This window comes from Eublepharis macularius, chromosome 11 (assembly GCF_028583425.1).
Source record: "Eublepharis macularius isolate TG4126 chromosome 11, MPM_Emac_v1.0, whole genome shotgun sequence".
Classification (NCBI taxonomy): Eukaryota; Metazoa; Chordata; class Lepidosauria; order Squamata; family Eublepharidae; genus Eublepharis; species Eublepharis macularius.
The window spans coordinates 73,817,369-73,836,615 of record NC_072800.1 but is presented as its reverse complement, the minus strand read 5'-3'; the positions used below and the strand labels follow the sequence as shown (position 1 = coordinate 73,836,615).

Below are 19,247 nucleotides of genomic sequence, written 5' to 3'. Positions count from 1 at the left end.
ACATGCTGAGTCATTCAAAATGCTGGTTAAACATGGTGGTTTAATCTGCGATGCCTTCTACAGGCAAAAAGAATTGGTGGTAGCTAGCCAACTGTCGTTATTAGTCTTTTTTTAAAAAAAGATGATAAATGGCACTGTCCCATGCAGGGGCACAAGTTACCAGAGAAACAGAGGCATTTGTTCAATTTTTACTTATAAAATTAGAACTAGAAAAAATCCTTAAAGATAAAAATATCTCTCTGGGGACCAAGATCAAGATAATCCAAACCATGGTATTCCCATTACTATGAATGGATGTGAAAGTTGGACAATGAAGTAAGCTTGATAGGAAGGAAATTGATTCATTTGAAATGTGCTGGAGGAGAGTTTTGCGGATACCATGGATGGCCAAAAAGACAAGTAAGTGGGTTCTAGATCAAATCAAGCCTGAATTCTCCATAGAAGCTAAAATGACAAAACTGAGGTTTATCGTACTTTGGTCACATTATGAGAAGAAGACAAGATTCTCTGAAAAGTCAATAATACTAGGAAAAGTGGAAGGCAGTAGGAAAAGAGGAAGACCTAAAACGAGATGGCTTGACTCAATAAAGAAAGTTATGTCCTCCAGTTTGCAAGATCTGAGCACGTCTGTTAATGATAGGACATTTTGAAGGACTTTCATTCACAGGGTCGTCATAGGTTGGAGGCGATTTAACAGCACACACACAATGAAACAATACGCTGCTGTTATGCAGTTATTACAGATGATTTAAGCATGTCTCTTTCTAGGACTGTGTAAAATGTTTTTATTTTCATTCGTTTTGGAAACGGAATTATGCCATTTGTTATTGTAATTTGTATTAAGTTTGACCCCTTTCTCCATTACCATACAGTATAGAGGGGTCCCAGTTTTGTTCCCCTGCCTGCACTTCAATCACAGAGAAAGCACATTTCTCCAGTTTTCAGCTTGCTGGTGATAGAAAAGTTTGATTTTCTCCCTTCAGCTAATACTTATACTACAGTTGAGTGTCATGTACAACAGTTTGAAAAAAGTGACGTGGACACCTATTGGCTAGTAGTCCAATCACAATAGTAGTGCTTAGGGGCAAACTACATGATACATTTTTTTAATGACTTGTGTCAGGGTTCCCCCACCCAACTCACACTCCCCACAGCCAGAGAGCAGCTGTGGGGACCTAATTTCTTCAAGTGTTGTAGGGCCCAATTCAGATTGTGTGACCATGGTGCCTGCATATGGAGCCCTGGGGAGGGCATTTCAGTTTGTGAAAACTACACAGAGGGAAGGCTGGAGCCCTGAATTGGTCCCTGGGGCGCTTAGGTAAGTAACAGTGAAATCCTAAGCAGAGTTACTACAGTCTAAGCCCATTAATTCCAATGAGTTTAGACTGGAGTAACTCTGTTTAGGATTACATTGTAAGTTCCCTGCAGCTGCCATGAAGCTGTAGAGAAAGTGAATGGGGTCATGGAAACCTGACTTATTAAAAAATTTACCATGTAGTTTGACCTACAGTGACATACTCAGCCTCCCCATGCCAGATCCATAAAGAAATATTTTTAAAGTTTCTTTAAAGTTCAACATGCTTCCTCTTAGAGCATTCTGTACTGTTAAAACTATGGCATACAGAAACGTGTTCCTTACAATGATGCAGCTTTAATTATCATAATTTAAAAACAGAACTATATAACCTATCTTCTTCTTTGCCCTTTTATTCAGCAGCACTGCCCTGTTTAGCAGGATTATGACACATCTTTTAGAGACAATGCATGACATGAGCTAAAGTTGCAGAAACATGCCTTCAATCTATTCTTTTTATTCTCTGTCTACATAGCTGATAAGTGTAAAAGTATGCATTTCTGATTTAGAATAATAGTTTTAAAGAAAATGAGAAACAATTCTGAACTGTAAAGCCAGTATCTATTTATTTATGAAAATTCTTGTAGCCCACCATTCTAGCTGTCAACAGCAGCTCAAGGCAGCTTATAAACATTAGTTTTCACCACCACTATGTAAATATTTTTAAAGTATAAAATAATAACTGGGGGGAGGGTTATAAACAACTCCCACAAAAATTACACAGTGACACATGAAACACAAGAAAAGTCTTTTTAATCAGGACAGTTTTACAAAATTTCCAGAACTAAACCAGCGTGGGAGAGTCATCATTACCTCTTCAAGACAGCCATTCTAGAGGACTAGAGCCCGAGTCGAGCATAGCCAAGTTTGAGTTGTGCTGGATGTAAGAGAAAGAGGAAGCAGTTGAGAAGAAGCTCTGCCAAGTTCTAAATTATCACACAGGTTGATATTGGCAAAGATGATCCTGTAGATAAAGGTTCCAGGTTCTTGCCAGGGTTGTAAGAACAGGACCTGAAAACATAATAGGTAACCTGGGAGGTGTCTTAAAACAGCAGTGATACGACATTGGCATGGTGGATAAAGTTAAAACTTATTCAATTTTATTTATTTGAAATATAGATTGTGCATTATCCTCAGCACTTCTGCTTTCTGCTCTTGAAATTTCTCTCCTATTACATGAAACATTGAAAAAAATAGGAACAAGGTAAGTAGAGTTCCAGCTTACATTAAAGAGATAACATATGGATAAAACAGAACCCAGAGCTGAAACATCTATTTCTGATTTCAGCAGGAAGGGCAAGATTTTCAGAAGATGCTGTTGGACATACTTTTTACTAAACTGTAACAAAGGCAGTTGCAGTTTACAAAAGAGATAAAACATACACCCCTTTTTAAATAAACGTGTCCACCCCTTTAAATATGTATACTTTATTAATAAGCACACATAATTATTCAGAGCCCTGACCTGGATAGCCCAGGTGAACCTGATCTCATCAGATTTCAGAAGCTAAGCAGGGTCAGCCTTAGTTAGCAATTGGATGGGAGACCTTCCACAAAGACTAGGGTTGCAGAGGCAGGCAATGGCCTCTGTTAGTCTCTTGCCATGAAAACCCCACCAGGGTCGCCATAAGCCACCTATGACTTTAGGGCACTCTCCACCACCACAATTAATCAGAACAATGGGCAGAAAGCTTGAACTACCAGTGACCAGAAGTATTTGCTGATTTATTTACTCATAACAGTTCTATGAGGTAAGTTAGACTGAGAAATAGTGACTTGCCCAGGTTTAAGAGCTTCAAGAGGATTTGAACTCATATCTCCCTAGCCCTAATCAGATGCTCCAACCAACACACTGCTACCTGTCAGGTATATTGTAGATGGCTAAAAATAAAGATGAGGAAATATCAGATGTGGTTTTACTCTCTTACCTCCTCACCCCCACAAACCGAAAGTGACACTCTCAGAAGTACAGACTATTCCCAAGATATAGTCAGTTGTTTATGATGCCTTTTTATTTACTGCATATACCATGTGATTGCTTATATAGTACAATGAGAGCCAAAAAACTAGTGGTTGTGAATCAGTCCTACCTACAGTCTTTCAACATCTGCAGTCCACTCAACCAAGAAGGCTAATTCCACTTAAACCAGATGCTTCTCTTAGCAGATAACCTTTCTTATCAGATGCATCTTGCTTTGATGTTTAAGGTACACATAGCAGGAATAAAGCTGTCATTACTGTGCCTAGTCATACTTAAGCAGGACATCTCTTGTGTTATGAAATCACTTCACAAAAGGAGGGTATTTGCAGGACATTCCTCGTCTTCAGTCAAAGGAAATGGTGTTTATAGAAGAACTTACAGAGTTTCCTTCAATTTAAAAATACATGGAAGCGCTGTGTCAGTACTTTACAACTAAGAGTGGGTTACATAAAAGGGGGAAATGTGCTGCCTTAAATTCTAAGAATGATCTTGTGTAAATAGCTTATGATCTTTTCCAGACGCTGCTGAACAACAGGCAAAATCTACCCTTGAAAGTGACTCAATCTGAAGCAGCAAAGTTTACTTTAAGAGATCTGATATATTACATATTAGGACAAATGCAACACAGAGCTCTGGAACAGAAACATAGAAAGCATGGAATGTAATAACTAGAAGCCTGCTTACTAAATTGCTTTAATGAAGATTGGCACTATTTGTTTTTCCAGTCTACACTATAGTGTTATGAACAGGCATCCACAAATTGTGGCTGGGCTTAGTGGTCAACTTTTCTACTAGACTGCTGCAAGGTCCATTTCCACCACAATACTACTTGCTCCAGTAAGAAAATCAGACCTTATACTCAGGGCTTTTTTTCTGGGAAAAGAGGTGGTGAAACTCAGTGGGTTGCCCTCTTGAAAATGGTCACATGGCTGGTGGCCCCGTCCCCTGATCTCCAGACAGAGGGGAGTTTAGATTGCCCTCCACGCATGGCGCAGAGGGCAATCTAACCCCCAACTGAAGCACTCCCATTAACTGCTGGTGTTCAAATGAGCAGTAAGGGAAAATGGGAGGGAAGATGTCATTGTCGATGTCACTTCCAGCTAAAACCCAGAAGTGATGGTACCAATGCTCTAAGATTTTGCCAATCTCTATAGTTTTTACCATAGAGATTAGGGAACTCTTACAGAACCTGTGGTATCATTTCTGCATTTTAGCCAGAAATGATGCATCTGCGATGTCCCTTTCCCCATATCCTGCCCTGAAAGTCTCCCAGGGGTTCCACCACATGCCTGGCAATTCTAGTTCAGAATAAACAATGCTGGGCTGGCCCAGTATAGGGCAACTTCAAGGCCTGTGTACTTTTACTTGGGAATGTGCCCTATTTAATACATTGGGATTTACTTCAGAGTAAATATGACTATGACCAGACTGATTATTACTAAAACTTAGGCTTGATAAGCTCCAGGATATTTTTGGAGGAATTCCTGGACGGGGTGTGAGTGTATGGCTGAGTCTGGGGAGGGCAGAGTTTTGGGGGGAGAGGGAGCTCAGCTGTGATGTGATGCCACAGAGTTCAACCTATGAAGCTGCCATTTCCTTTGGGAGAACTGATTTCTGTCGTCTGGAATCATAGGGTTGGAAGGGACATCTAGGGTCATCTAGTCCAACCCCCAAAACTTTAATCAAATACCATTCCCACAACTCTCCTAAAATAGCAGATTTATCCAATTCCTGACTTATATGTAATAGTAAGAAGGGGAGGGGGTGTGGGTTGCTGACACAAGTGAAGCATACATTGGGATTTATTTCAGAGTAAGGAATCTTCCACGGAATCCTGCAACGTGTCCATCATGTTCAGTCTACAGCAAACGTTTTCTCACCTTTAAAAGAGGAAGAGATGGTATGGTTTTGTGGTCCCTGTATATATTTCACAATCTGGAGAACTAAAAAAATACCCTCAGCTGTTTCTACCTGGTTTCAAACTGGAGATCAGTTGTAACTTTGGGAGAACTCCAGGCCCCACCTAGAGGTTGGCAACCGTATTGAAACCCCCTGACTGCTGGGTGTGAAAAGGGTTTTTAGTAGAAATCAATTGCCAATCTCATTTAAGTTTTTCAAAAGAACTCTCTGTTCTTTCCTAATAGATAGCACAGAAGCAGGGGCAAACAGAATGCTCTCTCTCCCCCTCTCTCTTATTGGCTGAAAAACTACCTGGACAGTAAGGGACCCTAAAGACAGCTGCTTCGAAGAACAATGCTGGCCTAAAAATGAAAGTTTAATCAGCGGCCATATGTTACTATCACCAGACAAGGAAATGAGAAATTACATTAATATTTTGTTTAGCTTAAGGGGCTTTATTAATAGCACTGATACCTAGGAGATACTTTACTGCACATCAATGAATGTGGCAGCTAGCTACAAATACTTGTGAAACACCCCACCTGCTTAAATGGAAATTGGAGGGGGGGAAGCAAGCATGAAGGTAAAATTGGCCTTGTCAAATGCTCTTCAGCCCACATTTTTCATTTCAGATGAAGTGTTAATGACACTGCAGTTTGTATCTTTTGTTTAAAAAAAAAAGGAATCTTCTAGCCAACAAAGGAAACTTCCATAGATCAGAAGTCCTGGAATTCATACTGCTGTTTATGACCTGGTACCCACCACAAAGAGGTCAACCCTATATTTACCAGGAGAAAGAGCTTATTAAAGATGCATTTAACTGCTGAATCATAGTTTAGTGTAGTTTATGAAGCACGTGGGGCCATGCTTGCTGGAAGATGCAGCTGTAGGGAGACTAGGGTTGCCAGGTCCCCGTCCCCCCGACAGGAGGTGGGGGACCCAGCACCTACCTTGCTTGTTGTCTGTCATACATGCATGAAGAGCGTGCACAGTCCCGGGCCTGCACGATGATGTCACTTCTGGGAAGTGACATCATCACATGGCCCACGCCCACCCCTGGGAGCACTCCTGCCCAAATCGGCCAGGATCGGGCTCAATCCAGGCCAAAGAAGAACCCTTGTCCGTTTTCACCAGTGGAGAGACTGACTGGATCCATTCCATCCCAATATCCTTGGTGATTATTTTATGGTTTAAATGAGCTCTTTTACCACAATCTCTCTCTGCCACCAAGTCTTACAAACATTTTGATCCACCTGGAATTAGAAACATATAAAGGTATTAAGATTTATGTTGTTAATTGGAACTTGGCAAAGAAATTCTATAATCTTTGAGAATGTTTTTTTTTTGTCTTATTATTTTGTTTTTGCTATGTGTTCTGTTTTTATAATCTCTTGTAAATTAAGTTTTCAGGATTGTTTACTTCTTTTGGGAACCCACGAGGAACTGAATCTTCGAAGGAAACAGAATAGTTTTTCATGGTTTTCCATTCTCTCTACAGCCACACCCCACAGATGCCAAGGCTAGCGGTTTGCCTTGGGGTGGGGGGGAGGAAAACATATTCTGCTCTAAAGATACTGTCTTGGTGCTTGCCTGCTTCCTTTTTCTCAACAAGAATAAACAAACAGATTTTTCAAAAATACTCTTCTCACAATATAATGGACTCTGTATCTACCGTGCCTGGCACTTCTTATCGCCTGGAGAAACTGGAAGCCTTAACATTCACATTCTAGCACAAACTACCTAGTTTCTCAATGTCTCTGTACATGATTTCTATTACTACTTAATCAAAGGCGCTTCCCTTCTTGAAATCTGTGTAAAGCACTGCAAGCAAGCTATGTTACTCCAACAAGGTTTTCAACAAGATTTTACATATCTTTAAATAAGAAGTTTTTTAAAAAAATAGTATGAATAGCAGCAAGCTAGCCTACAATTCATATTATCAGGAATGTTTCCAGATATTCCCTTTGCTCCCTCTCCCTTGTAGAGGACGTAACATCTTGGTGGAAACAGATAGTATGTTTATACAAAAAACATGATAAGGAGGAGCAATATCTCAGAGGTATTTCTGATTAATCCTACTTTATGAACAGATGAATTACTAAGTGCAAATAGTCTGGCACTGCCTGACTAAGAACCTGGTAATGCTTACTCATCTTTATAAAAAGTGATATCATAAAACACTTCCTAAAACATCTTGAATCAGACATGCAAAATATTTGTACTTACAAGCACATGCTGAGTACCATGCGTGGGCTTAGTGCTATACTGAGCATGGCATGCTTCACCAAAGATACTAACAGTGCATCTGCATCCATGCAAAGGCATTTAACAACAACAACAACAGATTTATATACCGCCTTTCAGGACAACTTAATGACCACTCAGAGCGGTTTACAAAGTATGTCATTATTATTCCCACAACAAAACACCCTGTGAGGTGGGTGGGGCTGAGAGAGCTCTGGAAGAGCTGTAACTAGCCCAAGGTCACCCAGCTGGCTTCAAGTGGAGGAGTGGGGAATCAAACCCGGCTCTCCAAATTAGAGTCCCACGCTCTTAACCACTACACCAAACTATAAAGAATCTTCTGAGAAAGTTATTACATTCTATACCATACTTGGCATTATTATTGCTGCCAAACTCTTTTTGCCAAAGATTGTTAGTTGTGTGTAGATTTATGTTTCTGAAATGAGCCCAAACATTGAACTAGGTTGTTTGAGGCTGAGGCTAGAGTATCCAAGAAGACTGGAAAGGGTTCTCCCACATGAACTTGCTTGCCAGCTGAGATCCTTACTGGGCATTATTTGACGATTAATCAAGAAGCTTTACTGTGGTTGCATTCCAATTACATGCCATAGGTATGTTTGCCTGGTGCAATTTATCTTCTAGGTGTCAGGCAAAAATTGCCATTTTCACCCAAGCTTTTTTTAATGGAACAACAAATGATTCTTATATATTCATGCAAAGCAAAACAAAAACAACAACGTTGGCAAATCCATACATAGACTTATATAAAAGGTCTCCAAATATCTAAAAATAAGATCATAAGCAAGCTTTTGGTGACTAGTAGTGTTTTTGTATCCATTATCAAAGTTTTTATCACACTGATTGGCTGGTTTACTTCTTGGCCTGCATGGGTCTGTGTAACTGACTTTGGAGTTAATTATTTTCATTGATTTTTCATTTTTCATTTTCAATTTCTGCTCCTCTTTTTATTAGTGAGGCTACTTGTGGATTTCATAAGCTGCTTTGTGGACTATGTTTGGTAGAAGGGAGGGATAGATACATTTTTTCCCCAATAACTGAAGCAGATATTGAAAACACTACATTTTAAAAAACGAGAGCTATATCTCAATAGAAAGACAAAAAGGAAGTAATAAAAACAAAATACCCTTTTTGCAAACCTCACTGTCCCCTGGGACAGTGGTGAAGTAGCCTTTTGCAAAACAGAGGGCACAGAAACACCAGGACAATGGAAGATATAGCTGCATATTTACATAGAGTATTCCTATCAGTTTTGCAGTACCTCACTGGGGGAAATAAGCAGAGAGATAGAAAACCAGGGTGGAGGCAAGAGAATGAGTTCCACATAGGGTTTCCAAGTCCCATTAACCTTCTGGTGGGGGTGGGGAGACCTGGCACTTACCTGTGCGATCTTCTTGAGCACACATGCTCCTGGCAGGCATGATGATGTCACTTCCAGAAGTGACTTCATCACACCTGTGGGGAATTCTGGAATTGATTTCATCACACCTGTGTCAATGCCCCCACTGGGCCCGTCCTCAGAGCCTTTCCCCCCCACTGTCCAGATTAGTGACAGCAGGGGGGCAGAGGCTGGGAGTGGAGGATCTCCCACCCCCACCAGGGGACAGGTAGCCCTGGAAGAGATAAAAAGTACCCTTTGGATGCTTCATTTTGGCCAGCAACGATCAAGTCAGCTTCAAAGCAAGAGGAAAAGCAAAACTAGAAGCCGCACCTCACAGAGCAGCATTCTAGCCATACAGTCATTGGGCTACATAAAATAAAGATACATCGTTTGGATCCTACAGTGGCCTTGGGCTTGGTGATAAAACCATCTATATACACCACCAGAAGTGATCACTCCGCAGACCTTAAAAACAAATCTGGAACATTCAGTGCTGCGTTAGGTAAAAAGGCCTTTGAACAGACAAAGAAATGAGTTATGTAGAATGAAAATGTGTGATCCTGAATTTGTTCAGAAATGTAGCATCTGAGAAGAGTTCAGATTTCATTTTTCACTGAGTTCCATTGCCACATCCCATATGGTCATGATTCTGGTTAGACTAGAGTGTTTGGTGCTCATCCAAAAGGAGGCCGTGCTTCCTATTGCCTTTTTTGGAGCCTGACAAAAGTTTATCTGAATGCGACCACCACTAAGACTCCCCATTACATACTCCCTGTGATTGGGATCCCCAGCCTTTTGGAGTCTGTGGGCAACTTTGGAATCCTGATACAGGATGGCAGGTGCAAAAACAAAATGGCTGCCATAGGAGGCAGCACCAACCACAAAATGTCAGGGAGCGAGGTTATACATACATCTAATTGTAGCTCTTCAATGTTTCAGACAGAAGCTCTGCTTAACAGAATGCCTCTTAATCTGTCCCATCCAGCAGATCTCTAGTAGTCAATGAGAAGTCCTGTGGGCCTTGCCAGGTGATACAAGGGTAATGAGAGAAGTGAGATGAAAGGGCAAAAGGTGAATTTTTTTCATTCTTAATCAGACCTTAATTACAAAAAGCACTGATGAACTAATGAACTCAGAGTATTTAGGCTGATAGGAAAATTTCGCAAGACTTTTAAAGAAGACGCCAGAGAAGATGACTGTGAATCACTGGAAAGCTAACACAATCATCTTTCCCTTTAGCATCAGCAGCTCTGCTGGAATATCTTATATGGTAATAAAGCCTTATTTTAAAAAAATGAGGCAGATGAGAAAAAGATGTATAAATACATGTATTTAATGATTAGAATGATGGAAGCATTGTAGTGTTATCAGAGCTGAATTTTCATAAATCCATCAAAGGGCAAATTCTCAATATGTATAAAGCAATGGCTTCAAAAACATGTTTCTTATCTTAAAAAGGAAGTGTTCGGGGCTAGTTCCACTGCTTGAAGATGTAAGCTTGTTGTTTGTTCTTCATTACTGATGGAGAAGTGGGAAGAGGCAACTGGTGAGCTGTTGCTGATCAATATTGCCTCTGAAGGATCCAAGCCAAGTGGCCCTGAGGCACTGGCAGAATAGCAGGCATTTGACTCTGCTTGCTCCTGGCCCCCAGTGGCCCTGTAAGACAGCGGTCCTCATGCACGCGCTCCTGAGCCTGGCATGATGGTGTACCTTCTGGAAGCAACATCATCCACCACCCCCAGCTACCAGGGCAGCGTTTGCAGGGCCAACTTCACTGAGGGGTGGAGCAGCAGAACAAGGCCTGGCCCAGGCCACAGCCATGCCTCTCTTTCCCTTGCTTGGTCCCAGGCCTGGGCTGGCCTCAATGAGGGGCACAGCGGCAGAGAGAGGCTCGGCCCGGGACACAGTGGCGCCTCTCTCTCTCTCTTTTCCTTGTCTGGGCCAGACTCACTGAGGAACAGAACAGCAGAACAAGGCCTGGCCCAGGCCGCTGCGGTGCCTCTTTCCCTCACAGATCGCCAGGTGTCCAGTGTTTTGATCCCATTTTCCCAAACACTCCAAGAAAATACCAGACTGTCCTAGTGAAAACTGGAAACCCTATTTAGGAGTATTAAGAATGTGGTGATAACTCTAATCCATAGTGAGGATAACAAAAATAGACTTCCTCTGCTTCCCACTCTATTGAAAAATACATTTTGCCTATTTTCTTTTTTAACTTCAATAGCAAGTCTCCTTCCTTTATATGTTTTGTAACACTGGCTGTGTAATTATTGATATGGATGTATAGCGAACTTTCTTAGCATCATTCAGTTTCTACCTGCTTTATAATGGTCACTGTTAGCAAGGAAAATGTTGTGGGCTTTCAAAAAACACAGAAATGAACAGAAGGAAGAAACGAAAAACTACCAGCCCTAAATACTCAGCATCATGGATCTAGTAGTATTCTGTGGGACTGGCGTAAAAGGTGTGAGAAATTGTCTATAAAATTTTGTCAACATGGTTTCTGAGCATTTTAAATGCATTTCATTCACATTCAGCCTTCTTCCACAACACTGACAGGAAAAACTGTGCAATTGATTTCTATACCCAGCAATGCTGTGCTTTAGTAAACACAAAATGAAATCATATCACCCAGATTTTTGCTTTAAATCCAGGTCTGCTATTTCTTCATGACATAATCACCTTGCCAACACTTCATCAACACATGCAACATATCAACACATACAAGGGTGGACTGGAAAATGAAAGTCACATTAGTTATCCCTGAGAGTTAGGCTCTCTCTTTGTGTTAAGTGTAGGATCATTTGGTATTAATAAGTAGTTATTTCTGAGATTTTAACCAAGGTTTGCTATTGATTTGGTGATGAGAGCTTTTATTAACTTATTTTTCAAAAGTGTGTGTTTTCATTCCTTTCCTGAAAGTAGAAAAGAAGGTTTGGCATTGGCACATATAAAATACCAAAGACACGAAATCACCATGCCTAAGTAAATGCAGAATATTTCTGCTGCCATAACATCACTGACCAAATGTTACCTGGTGCTTCAGAATGGATTGAAAGACTATCACCATCAAGATCAAATTCTCTGTCTGTTTTTCCTAATATCTGTAGCATTTGCTCAGTACTGCTTATTCTGAAATACCCTTTTTACTACAATATTTCAAAAATTTAACAGCTGGGAAGAACAATTGTAAATCAGATTCACAACATTCATTCACTCAAGCATCTTGGCAACAGAGTTTTTAAAAACAATGTTTTCATCATAAAGGCTCGATCAGTATATGACACTTTTTTGAAAAATGACTGTTTCTGCATAGCAATAGTAACATTATTATAAATTCCAACATTGGTCTTCAAATCCCTGCAGCCTCCCTAGACTTTCCACATTAAGTAGTATAACTATGATTGGGTTCTATCCTCTTTTTCAAACCTATTAATGATGGCTAGTTTGGGAAGCAGCACAAAATTGCACAGGGCCTCAACAATGCCAAGCTTCCTGAAAAAGGGAGCCAAGACGTTCAAAAGATTATACCTTGAAAAATGTGTTGGTCATTAAGGAGCCATTGGATTTGAACCTTGCTGAAGCAATGCCAAAAGGCACTTGACAATAAGCCTTTAGGCTGCATTTTTCCAAATACTAGAATTGTTACATTTTCACTCTGTTGGAGACCTTCCTTCTCAATGACAGTGAGAAATTCTCTGAATTTGGGTGGAAATAATAGAAAACTCAATAGCTTTACTTAGAACATCACTGCACATCATTCTGCCAGGCAGACTTTGAAGGTCAGGTCCAAAAGTATGAGCTCATTTGACCTAGAAGCCCTGCCTCCCTATGGCCATGTTAGTAGGGTTGTGCACACACCAAATGCACGGTCTTACTTGCTTTTGTTTAAGACTGAGTCTTCTCATTAAAACTGGATAGTAGGCTTAAGCCCTCTCTTAAGCCCAGCCACCAGTATGTTTTAGAGGACAATTTATTTTTCATTCTATTGCACATTCACACTGAGAAGCGGCGCTTTCCCTGCTAGCTGCTTGAAGAAGGAAGGTTGCAGCACCTTGATCTTCTTCTTTGTCCTGCCCTCTAAAGGATAGCATTCAGTCATTGAGCTTGTTTTACTAAGTGGCTTGGGAACCCACTATTTCAGCCTAGCTATTTCACAGGATAGCTGTGTGCACAAAATGATAGGATTTATATTTAAAAAATGTTCTGACTGACCTGAGCATTTGTAAGGTAAAATAAATAATGTGAAATGGAATGGCATTATGGAAATGACCTACCTGAAGAGGTCAGGAAAGCTCTCACTCTTCTGGCTTTTTGCAAATTATGCAAAACTGAAGTATTCAATAGGGCTTTTTTACTCATGTAATCTAGGCCGTGCTGTAAGGAAATAGATGCTTTTCTAAAGTGATACAGACTGTAGACTATGCTACTGCGTACTATTACTATTAAGCAATAAGGAAACAACTATTTGGTTGTTTCCTTATTGCTTAATATGTCATGCTTATGCTTTGTTTCAGCTCTTTATTAGATTTTTGCTTTTTTTTCAAAATTCTGCAATCAATATCCTATTTTGCTGTTCATCGACTGTTCCAGCAGTTGATCTTATTGAATTACGCTGTGTAGCCCACCTTGAGTCTTGATGAGAAAGGCAGACTATCAATAATGTAAATTAAAAAATAAAGAACATAAAAAATATGCTGGTGATCTGAGAATTGTAGGTCATTCTTAATTTTTTTAAAAAAAATTGATAAAGTTCCATAGTAAATCTTTGGTGTTTCCATGGGACCCCTTTCTGGACTTTTTCAGAAACAAATTAAGTCAGAATGTTCTAGTCTAAAGTATTGTGCAATTAATAAATCCCTGGAAATCATTTGTTGCAGCTATTACTGTTCTGCAGGTTTATTGTTATTATAACACATTTAACTTTCTTCTATGAAGCAGTCTCTAGAGCCCAAAGACAAAACCACAACTTTTTCTGACCACACTTGATACATGGCAAAAACCACTTTGCCATTTAGTAGGATGAGAAAGACAGCCAAGCTACCCTTAGAATTTCAGATATTCACAGATATTTCACACAGATTCCAGATTCCACAGATATTTCAGTGTTTTTAAATAATCTATTGTTTTTAAATAATCTATTGACCCAGTATATCTGCGACACAAGCAATGTCCCTTTCTTCTTTGATAGGAGGCAGCTGTTTTTGTTCTGAACGAAGGAGGTAATTGTACAGATAGTTATAATCCTACTGTTTCCTTGCCCCACAATGAATGTGACACTTTTTTAAAAGACTATCTTACAGAAATGCCTTTGGGGCCTGATCCTGATTCTGACAAGTTGCAGCCAACTTATGGCTTTCTAGGCAAGACACTTGTTTAGGAGAATGAAATTCCAACCAACAGGCAACACTAGAGATGACTGGCAATTTAAAGTGAGTAATAAAATAAAGAAGGGTCCCCACTGGAGAAAAGTGAAAATAAATAAATACAACAGTTGTGGGGAAGGGTGTTTGACAGAGATAAATGTGAAAACCCAGAAAAAAATAGGAAAAAAATTAAAAAGGGGGGGGGGGGTCCCCTTGAGGGCCCTTTTTCAATTCTTTTGGTCAAAAAATTAGTAGATTTGGGCGGGGGTCTTAAATCATGTATTTGTTTAAATATAACTAATCTTGCCCACAACAGGCAGTGCAATCATCATATACTAAAATTTAAATAATGATGAAGTTCAATGTTCAATACGGTAAACTTCAATGTTCTCACTCTTAACAGCCTACAGGCCATACAATGAAGAATTTTATAAGTAATTTATTACTGCATAGATAAATATGGCTAGATCACATGTACACTTTCTTATCTTACCTGATAGTAAAATTTTTAGTTTCTGTTGTTCAGAAATGTTCTGTAGACATTCAGTCCAGGGAGTAATGGTTGTGAAGTGACTTATAAGAGGAGCAGCTAAAAAGGATATGGGCAATTGAGTCAACTTGATCCTTGCAATAAGTACAATAACATTTCTCAGGGGGTATTCTACTAAAATGGCCTTTCATCTTGGCAGAAGGTAACACATTGCATCTAGGTAACATGAAAGGGTATTGATATTTTGGAATTGTTAAATAAAACAAATATTTAGCCAATTCAAACATTTTCTGATAGGATAAATGAAAGTAAATAAGGGTGCATTTCCAGTCAGCTTTGAATTTTAGCATAGCCCAATCTTTTTTAAATAATCAGTTCATACATTTAACAAAGATTTTTTCAGAGTATCTGTAGGATTTAAGCTTAGGTTTAATATAGCAAACTTTGAATCAATTGGGCTAAGCCAGTTTGGAAAGCCAAGTTTCCAACTAGGAGCCAGCTGTTACTAGTTGCAGTAAAGATGGTAGAGCATTAAGATTCGTGGAGTGATAGTCTGAACCTGATAGCATAGTACCATGCTATCGTTGAAATTTGAGGGAGTCTTGATTTGAAATTCTGAATTTTCTCTAAATTTCTATCCCCACTGCTTCAAAATTTATGGCCATCTTAAATTTCTTGTGATGGAATGGGGAAGAGATAAGTGGCAATTAGAAGTTAAAACTAGATTTAATGGGGAAACTAACTAGTAAGCTATGAGAAATCAAATAACTATAGTTACCTAGATTTGAGTCCAGCAGCACCTTAGAGAACAACAAGATTTTCAGGGTCCTCAGATCCTGTTCTACCAAAGACAACACAGCTACCCACCTAAATCTATAGGCGCCTGTATGCCCAGTAGAGGCTTCCTATTAAATTTCTACATGGTACTTTGGACCTGGTTCTTCTTCCTGCCAGTTTCCATTGTGTGAGTAGGTGATTCTTCTGTTCCATCTTGGTTTTGCCTGTAAATGGATGATTCAGTCGGTGAGTGAACATGAGCAAAATGAGCAGAGAGAAGCCTGTTTGTTGTATCTTGTCTATGCGTCAGAAAGAAAAACTAAGGATGGGTAACCCTAATTCTTATACTGTTGAAAAGTTTTAGGTGGGTAAACTGCACTGGTCTGCAGTTTTGAGTCCAGTAGCACTTTAGAGGCAAAGATTTTTCAGGGTATAAACTTTTGAGAATCAGAGCTCCCTTCAGGTATCTGAAGTAGTAAAACAAGTTTAGAATCGATAATAAAATATTACATACACTTCAAATTTTCCCCAAACTTCTATCCCCCACCCACCCCCGCCTTTGACTCTCGAAAATTCATACCCTGAAAACCTTGTTGCTCTCTAAGGTGCCACTGGATTCAAATCCTACAGCTTGGAAGGTAATCTTCCTAGGATGAAAGCGTCCCTCCAAGTTTAATTCGGGAAAGCGAGGAAATAAGAGCGTGCCTCGGTTACCAGCCGCATAGGAAAGAAGGGCGCTGCTTTCCAGTTGCGAACTGGTCCCTCACAGGAACTTGCGGGGGCCTGACAAAGAATACCTATTTGCTCGCCGCCACCTTCGCGCTTAAGGGAAGCAAAAGCGGCCTTGCTCAGCCGCCCCAGGGCCCAACTCCGCGCCGCTCACGCTCCGCCCAGGCTGACGGCAACTGGGAGGAATGCGCTTCCGGAGGCGCTGAGGGAGCAGCGGCGGCACTCGCAGGGCCGGGCCCTTCCCTTCCCTTGGCTCTGCAGATGGTGCGGTGGGAAGGAGCGGCTCTGCTAGGCGAGGCGGGGAAGAAGGGACAGCCCTCGCCGCCACCCCGGAGACGGCGCTTCGAGTGAGGCCTTCCCCGGACGCCGCCAGAAAGAGAGCGGCAGCGCTGAGGAGAGACCGCGGGCGGAAAGAGCGGTATCCCGCCCCGCCGCCGACCTCGCAGAGCCCTTGAGGGAAAGGGGGGCCCTCCTAGCAGACCCGCGGCCATGACACAGGTACGGGGCGGGGGGAAGCGGGGAAAGCGAGGGCCGAGCAGCCCGCGGCTATGTCTCGCTTCCCCTCCCTTCCTGCTCGCAGGGGCTTCCTGCCTCGGCCCTGGGTGTGTGAATGGGACCCGGGGGGAGTCTGAGGAGGGGAAGGGTGCCCGCCGCCGCCGCCCCTTCTCACAGCTGAGGGGCTTTGGGTCTTCTTTTCCAAAGGCTTTCCTTGTAAAAGGAGAATTTGGGGACTAGTGTTGGGGAGGGGGTGTCATTGAAGCCGCCCTCGTGGAGGAATTGCACCGCCGGGGAAGCTGGTGCAAAGTTGAACACTCTCTGTGCATGCCCCTTAGATAGAATCAGTACTCTATTTATTATTTTTATTTATTGTCAGCCTTTCTCACTGAGATCCAAGACAGATTGCGAATGAAAATACAGTGAATGAAAATACAATCAACAACTAGGATGTTCACTCAGCGAAGTACGATAACGAACAACAGTTGAGACGTTGAGTGAAACGGATACCCTTTTTCAGTATTCCCAAGATTCGCCAAAATCGAACATCTTTTATTACCCCTTCTTGTAGCTTGCTGCTCTGAATTTTCAGCCTCCGGTTCTTTGCACTTTTTATACGTTGTGGTAACGTTCCCCAAAATACTTTAGCGGTAGCCAGATTTTTTCCCCGAGTCATTTTATCCTTTAAGTCATCGTTATTTCTGCTTCTCATGGACATTATCTCATGGGGCTTTGATGAGAGAAAGGATGCAAAGTTGAAATAACGCCCCCACCCCTTCTTTTGCTGCAGCTTGTTAAGGTTGACGTGCAGGGACGAAACTAGAATACCACATGAGAACAGGGATGGCACTAGAATAATTCATCTGGGGAGAGATCAAGTGGTGTCAGTTGGTTGAGCAGAAGAGCTGCTTTTGCTACCATGCTGGGCTGGTGGACACTCAGGCCTTCTGGTGGGAAATTTCACCTCTTCATACTTGCTTGGTGGGAAAAGAGGAAGGGAAACACACATTCATAAAGTTGTCTGCAGTCTTTGAAGACGTTCAGCTGAAACCACATTAATCTGCTGTGATTGATGGTTAATTTGCTGTGATTCTTGATCGTTATGCTGCTCTGTGGGATGACAGGCGGAGGGAGGTGCTTTTCTCTGTTAACATTCCCTGATAGAAGGAAAATGGGAAAACCCAGTGTGCTAGTAAGGAGAGAAGGAGCAGGAAATAGCAGCTGTGTCGCTTCCAGAAAGAATGTTATAAAGGTTCAGTATTGGGCATGTGTGCTTGCAAGTAAGTTTTGTGAACTTCGCTGAAACTTATTTCCAATTAAGTATGATTAATGATTATTGCTTAACATCATGGACCCTAGTCTTAAAAGCTATTTCTGTTGAGTTTCACAGAGTTTGCTTCATGTTGAATCTGTTCAGGACTATAAATTTAGAGCCTAATCATATTCATACTTGCTTGGGGTAATTTACTTGCTTCTTCCTGTGGTTGTAGCTATAGGAGATGCATTTGTGTTCCTTTACAGGGTTTCATTGCCATGACACATTCTGTGGTCACAGTTTCACTTTACTTGGTATATATATTTTTGATATAATTAATTGCAGTTTGCTCCAGCGTAGTTATGCATGCTATCTTTGCATGCCCTTATAGGGACTTTGGTTGCATAGTATTCCCTTCTTTCTCACTTTGTCTCCTTCTGAGCAACACTTAAAGTTACGTTTTCACTCTTAATCATTTTATGTGATTCTCTTCTTTGTCATCTTAAATTACTCATTGTATCTATATATTTATTAAGTGCTACAACTTTCCTCTGAGCTCAGAGGTGTATTTTATTTTCAGAACAACTCTGTGAAGTCGGGCTGAGAAAGGGAACCATGTCCACTTAAGGAGCTTGATTGCTGAGCAGGATTTGAGCATGGATTTCCACTGCTATAGCTTTTATATCGGTGGTCATTGACCTGTAACTGTAAGACGGTTTGCAAGTCCCCATATAGCTGCCATTTTTTGCTGCTTTTTGGATGGACTTGCTTCTAGTCTCTGTGTGTACAGAGCAAGGTTGCTATGCCTCCTGGCAAGCTTTGTGTGCATGCTGAGAAGAAAAATCAGTAGAACAAGGCAATATTTATGGTGAAGAGAATTCCTTTTTAGTGTAGGCAGCTCAACAGATTGCCTTTTTTTTGTCATGTGACTTCCTGTCACATGCTCAGTGGATTTCCTGCTACCACTTGGGGGTTCAGGTTGGGTCTTAGGTCTGCATAGGTTTGAGGACCACAGATTTGTACCTTGCTGCTACTGTTCCTTGTGAATTAGTACTATGAACTTCACTTTTGACATGTACTTTCTAGCATTTTGTGTAGAACCTATTAATATTTGAATTCTATGGTGCCCCACTCAAGTGTCTACAGAATTTGGTGACTTACTTCTGAGTACTGCTGGAATTTAGAGCAGCTACTTCTAATCCCTTAGACATAAGTAATTGGCTGTAGTACCCTTGTCCAATACTACATCTTCTGTATA

The 19,247-nt window shown here is 41.0% G+C and overlaps 1 protein-coding gene and 1 long non-coding RNA gene across 3 annotated transcripts in view; one reads left to right on the top strand and one right to left on the bottom strand.

The window, feature by feature from the left end:
• Positions 1–2,106: 2,106 nt before the first annotated feature.
• LOC129337292 (uncharacterized) lies at positions 2,107–16,388 on the bottom strand. The gene is made up of 4 exons (XR_008597808.1): positions 16,308–16,388; positions 15,512–15,734; positions 14,737–14,832; positions 2,107–2,365 (listed from the first exon to the last, which is right to left on the bottom strand). It is a non-coding gene; the product is annotated as an uncharacterized LOC129337292 (long non-coding RNA).
• Positions 16,389–16,478: 90 nt separating this feature from the next.
• The window catches only part of ITGB1 (integrin subunit beta 1), a 42,897-nt gene continuing 40,128 nt past the window's right edge, over positions 16,479–19,247 (top strand). Inside the window, exon 1 of one of the 2 annotated variants that reach the window (XM_054990896.1) lies at positions 16,479–16,737. In XM_054990896.1, coding sequence (XP_054846871.1) covers positions 16,729–16,737 — 9 coding nt within the window. In that variant the 5' untranslated portion in view covers positions 16,479–16,728. The remainder of the gene's footprint in view (positions 16,738–19,247) is intronic. The other variant, XM_054990897.1, reaches the window with a different exon arrangement.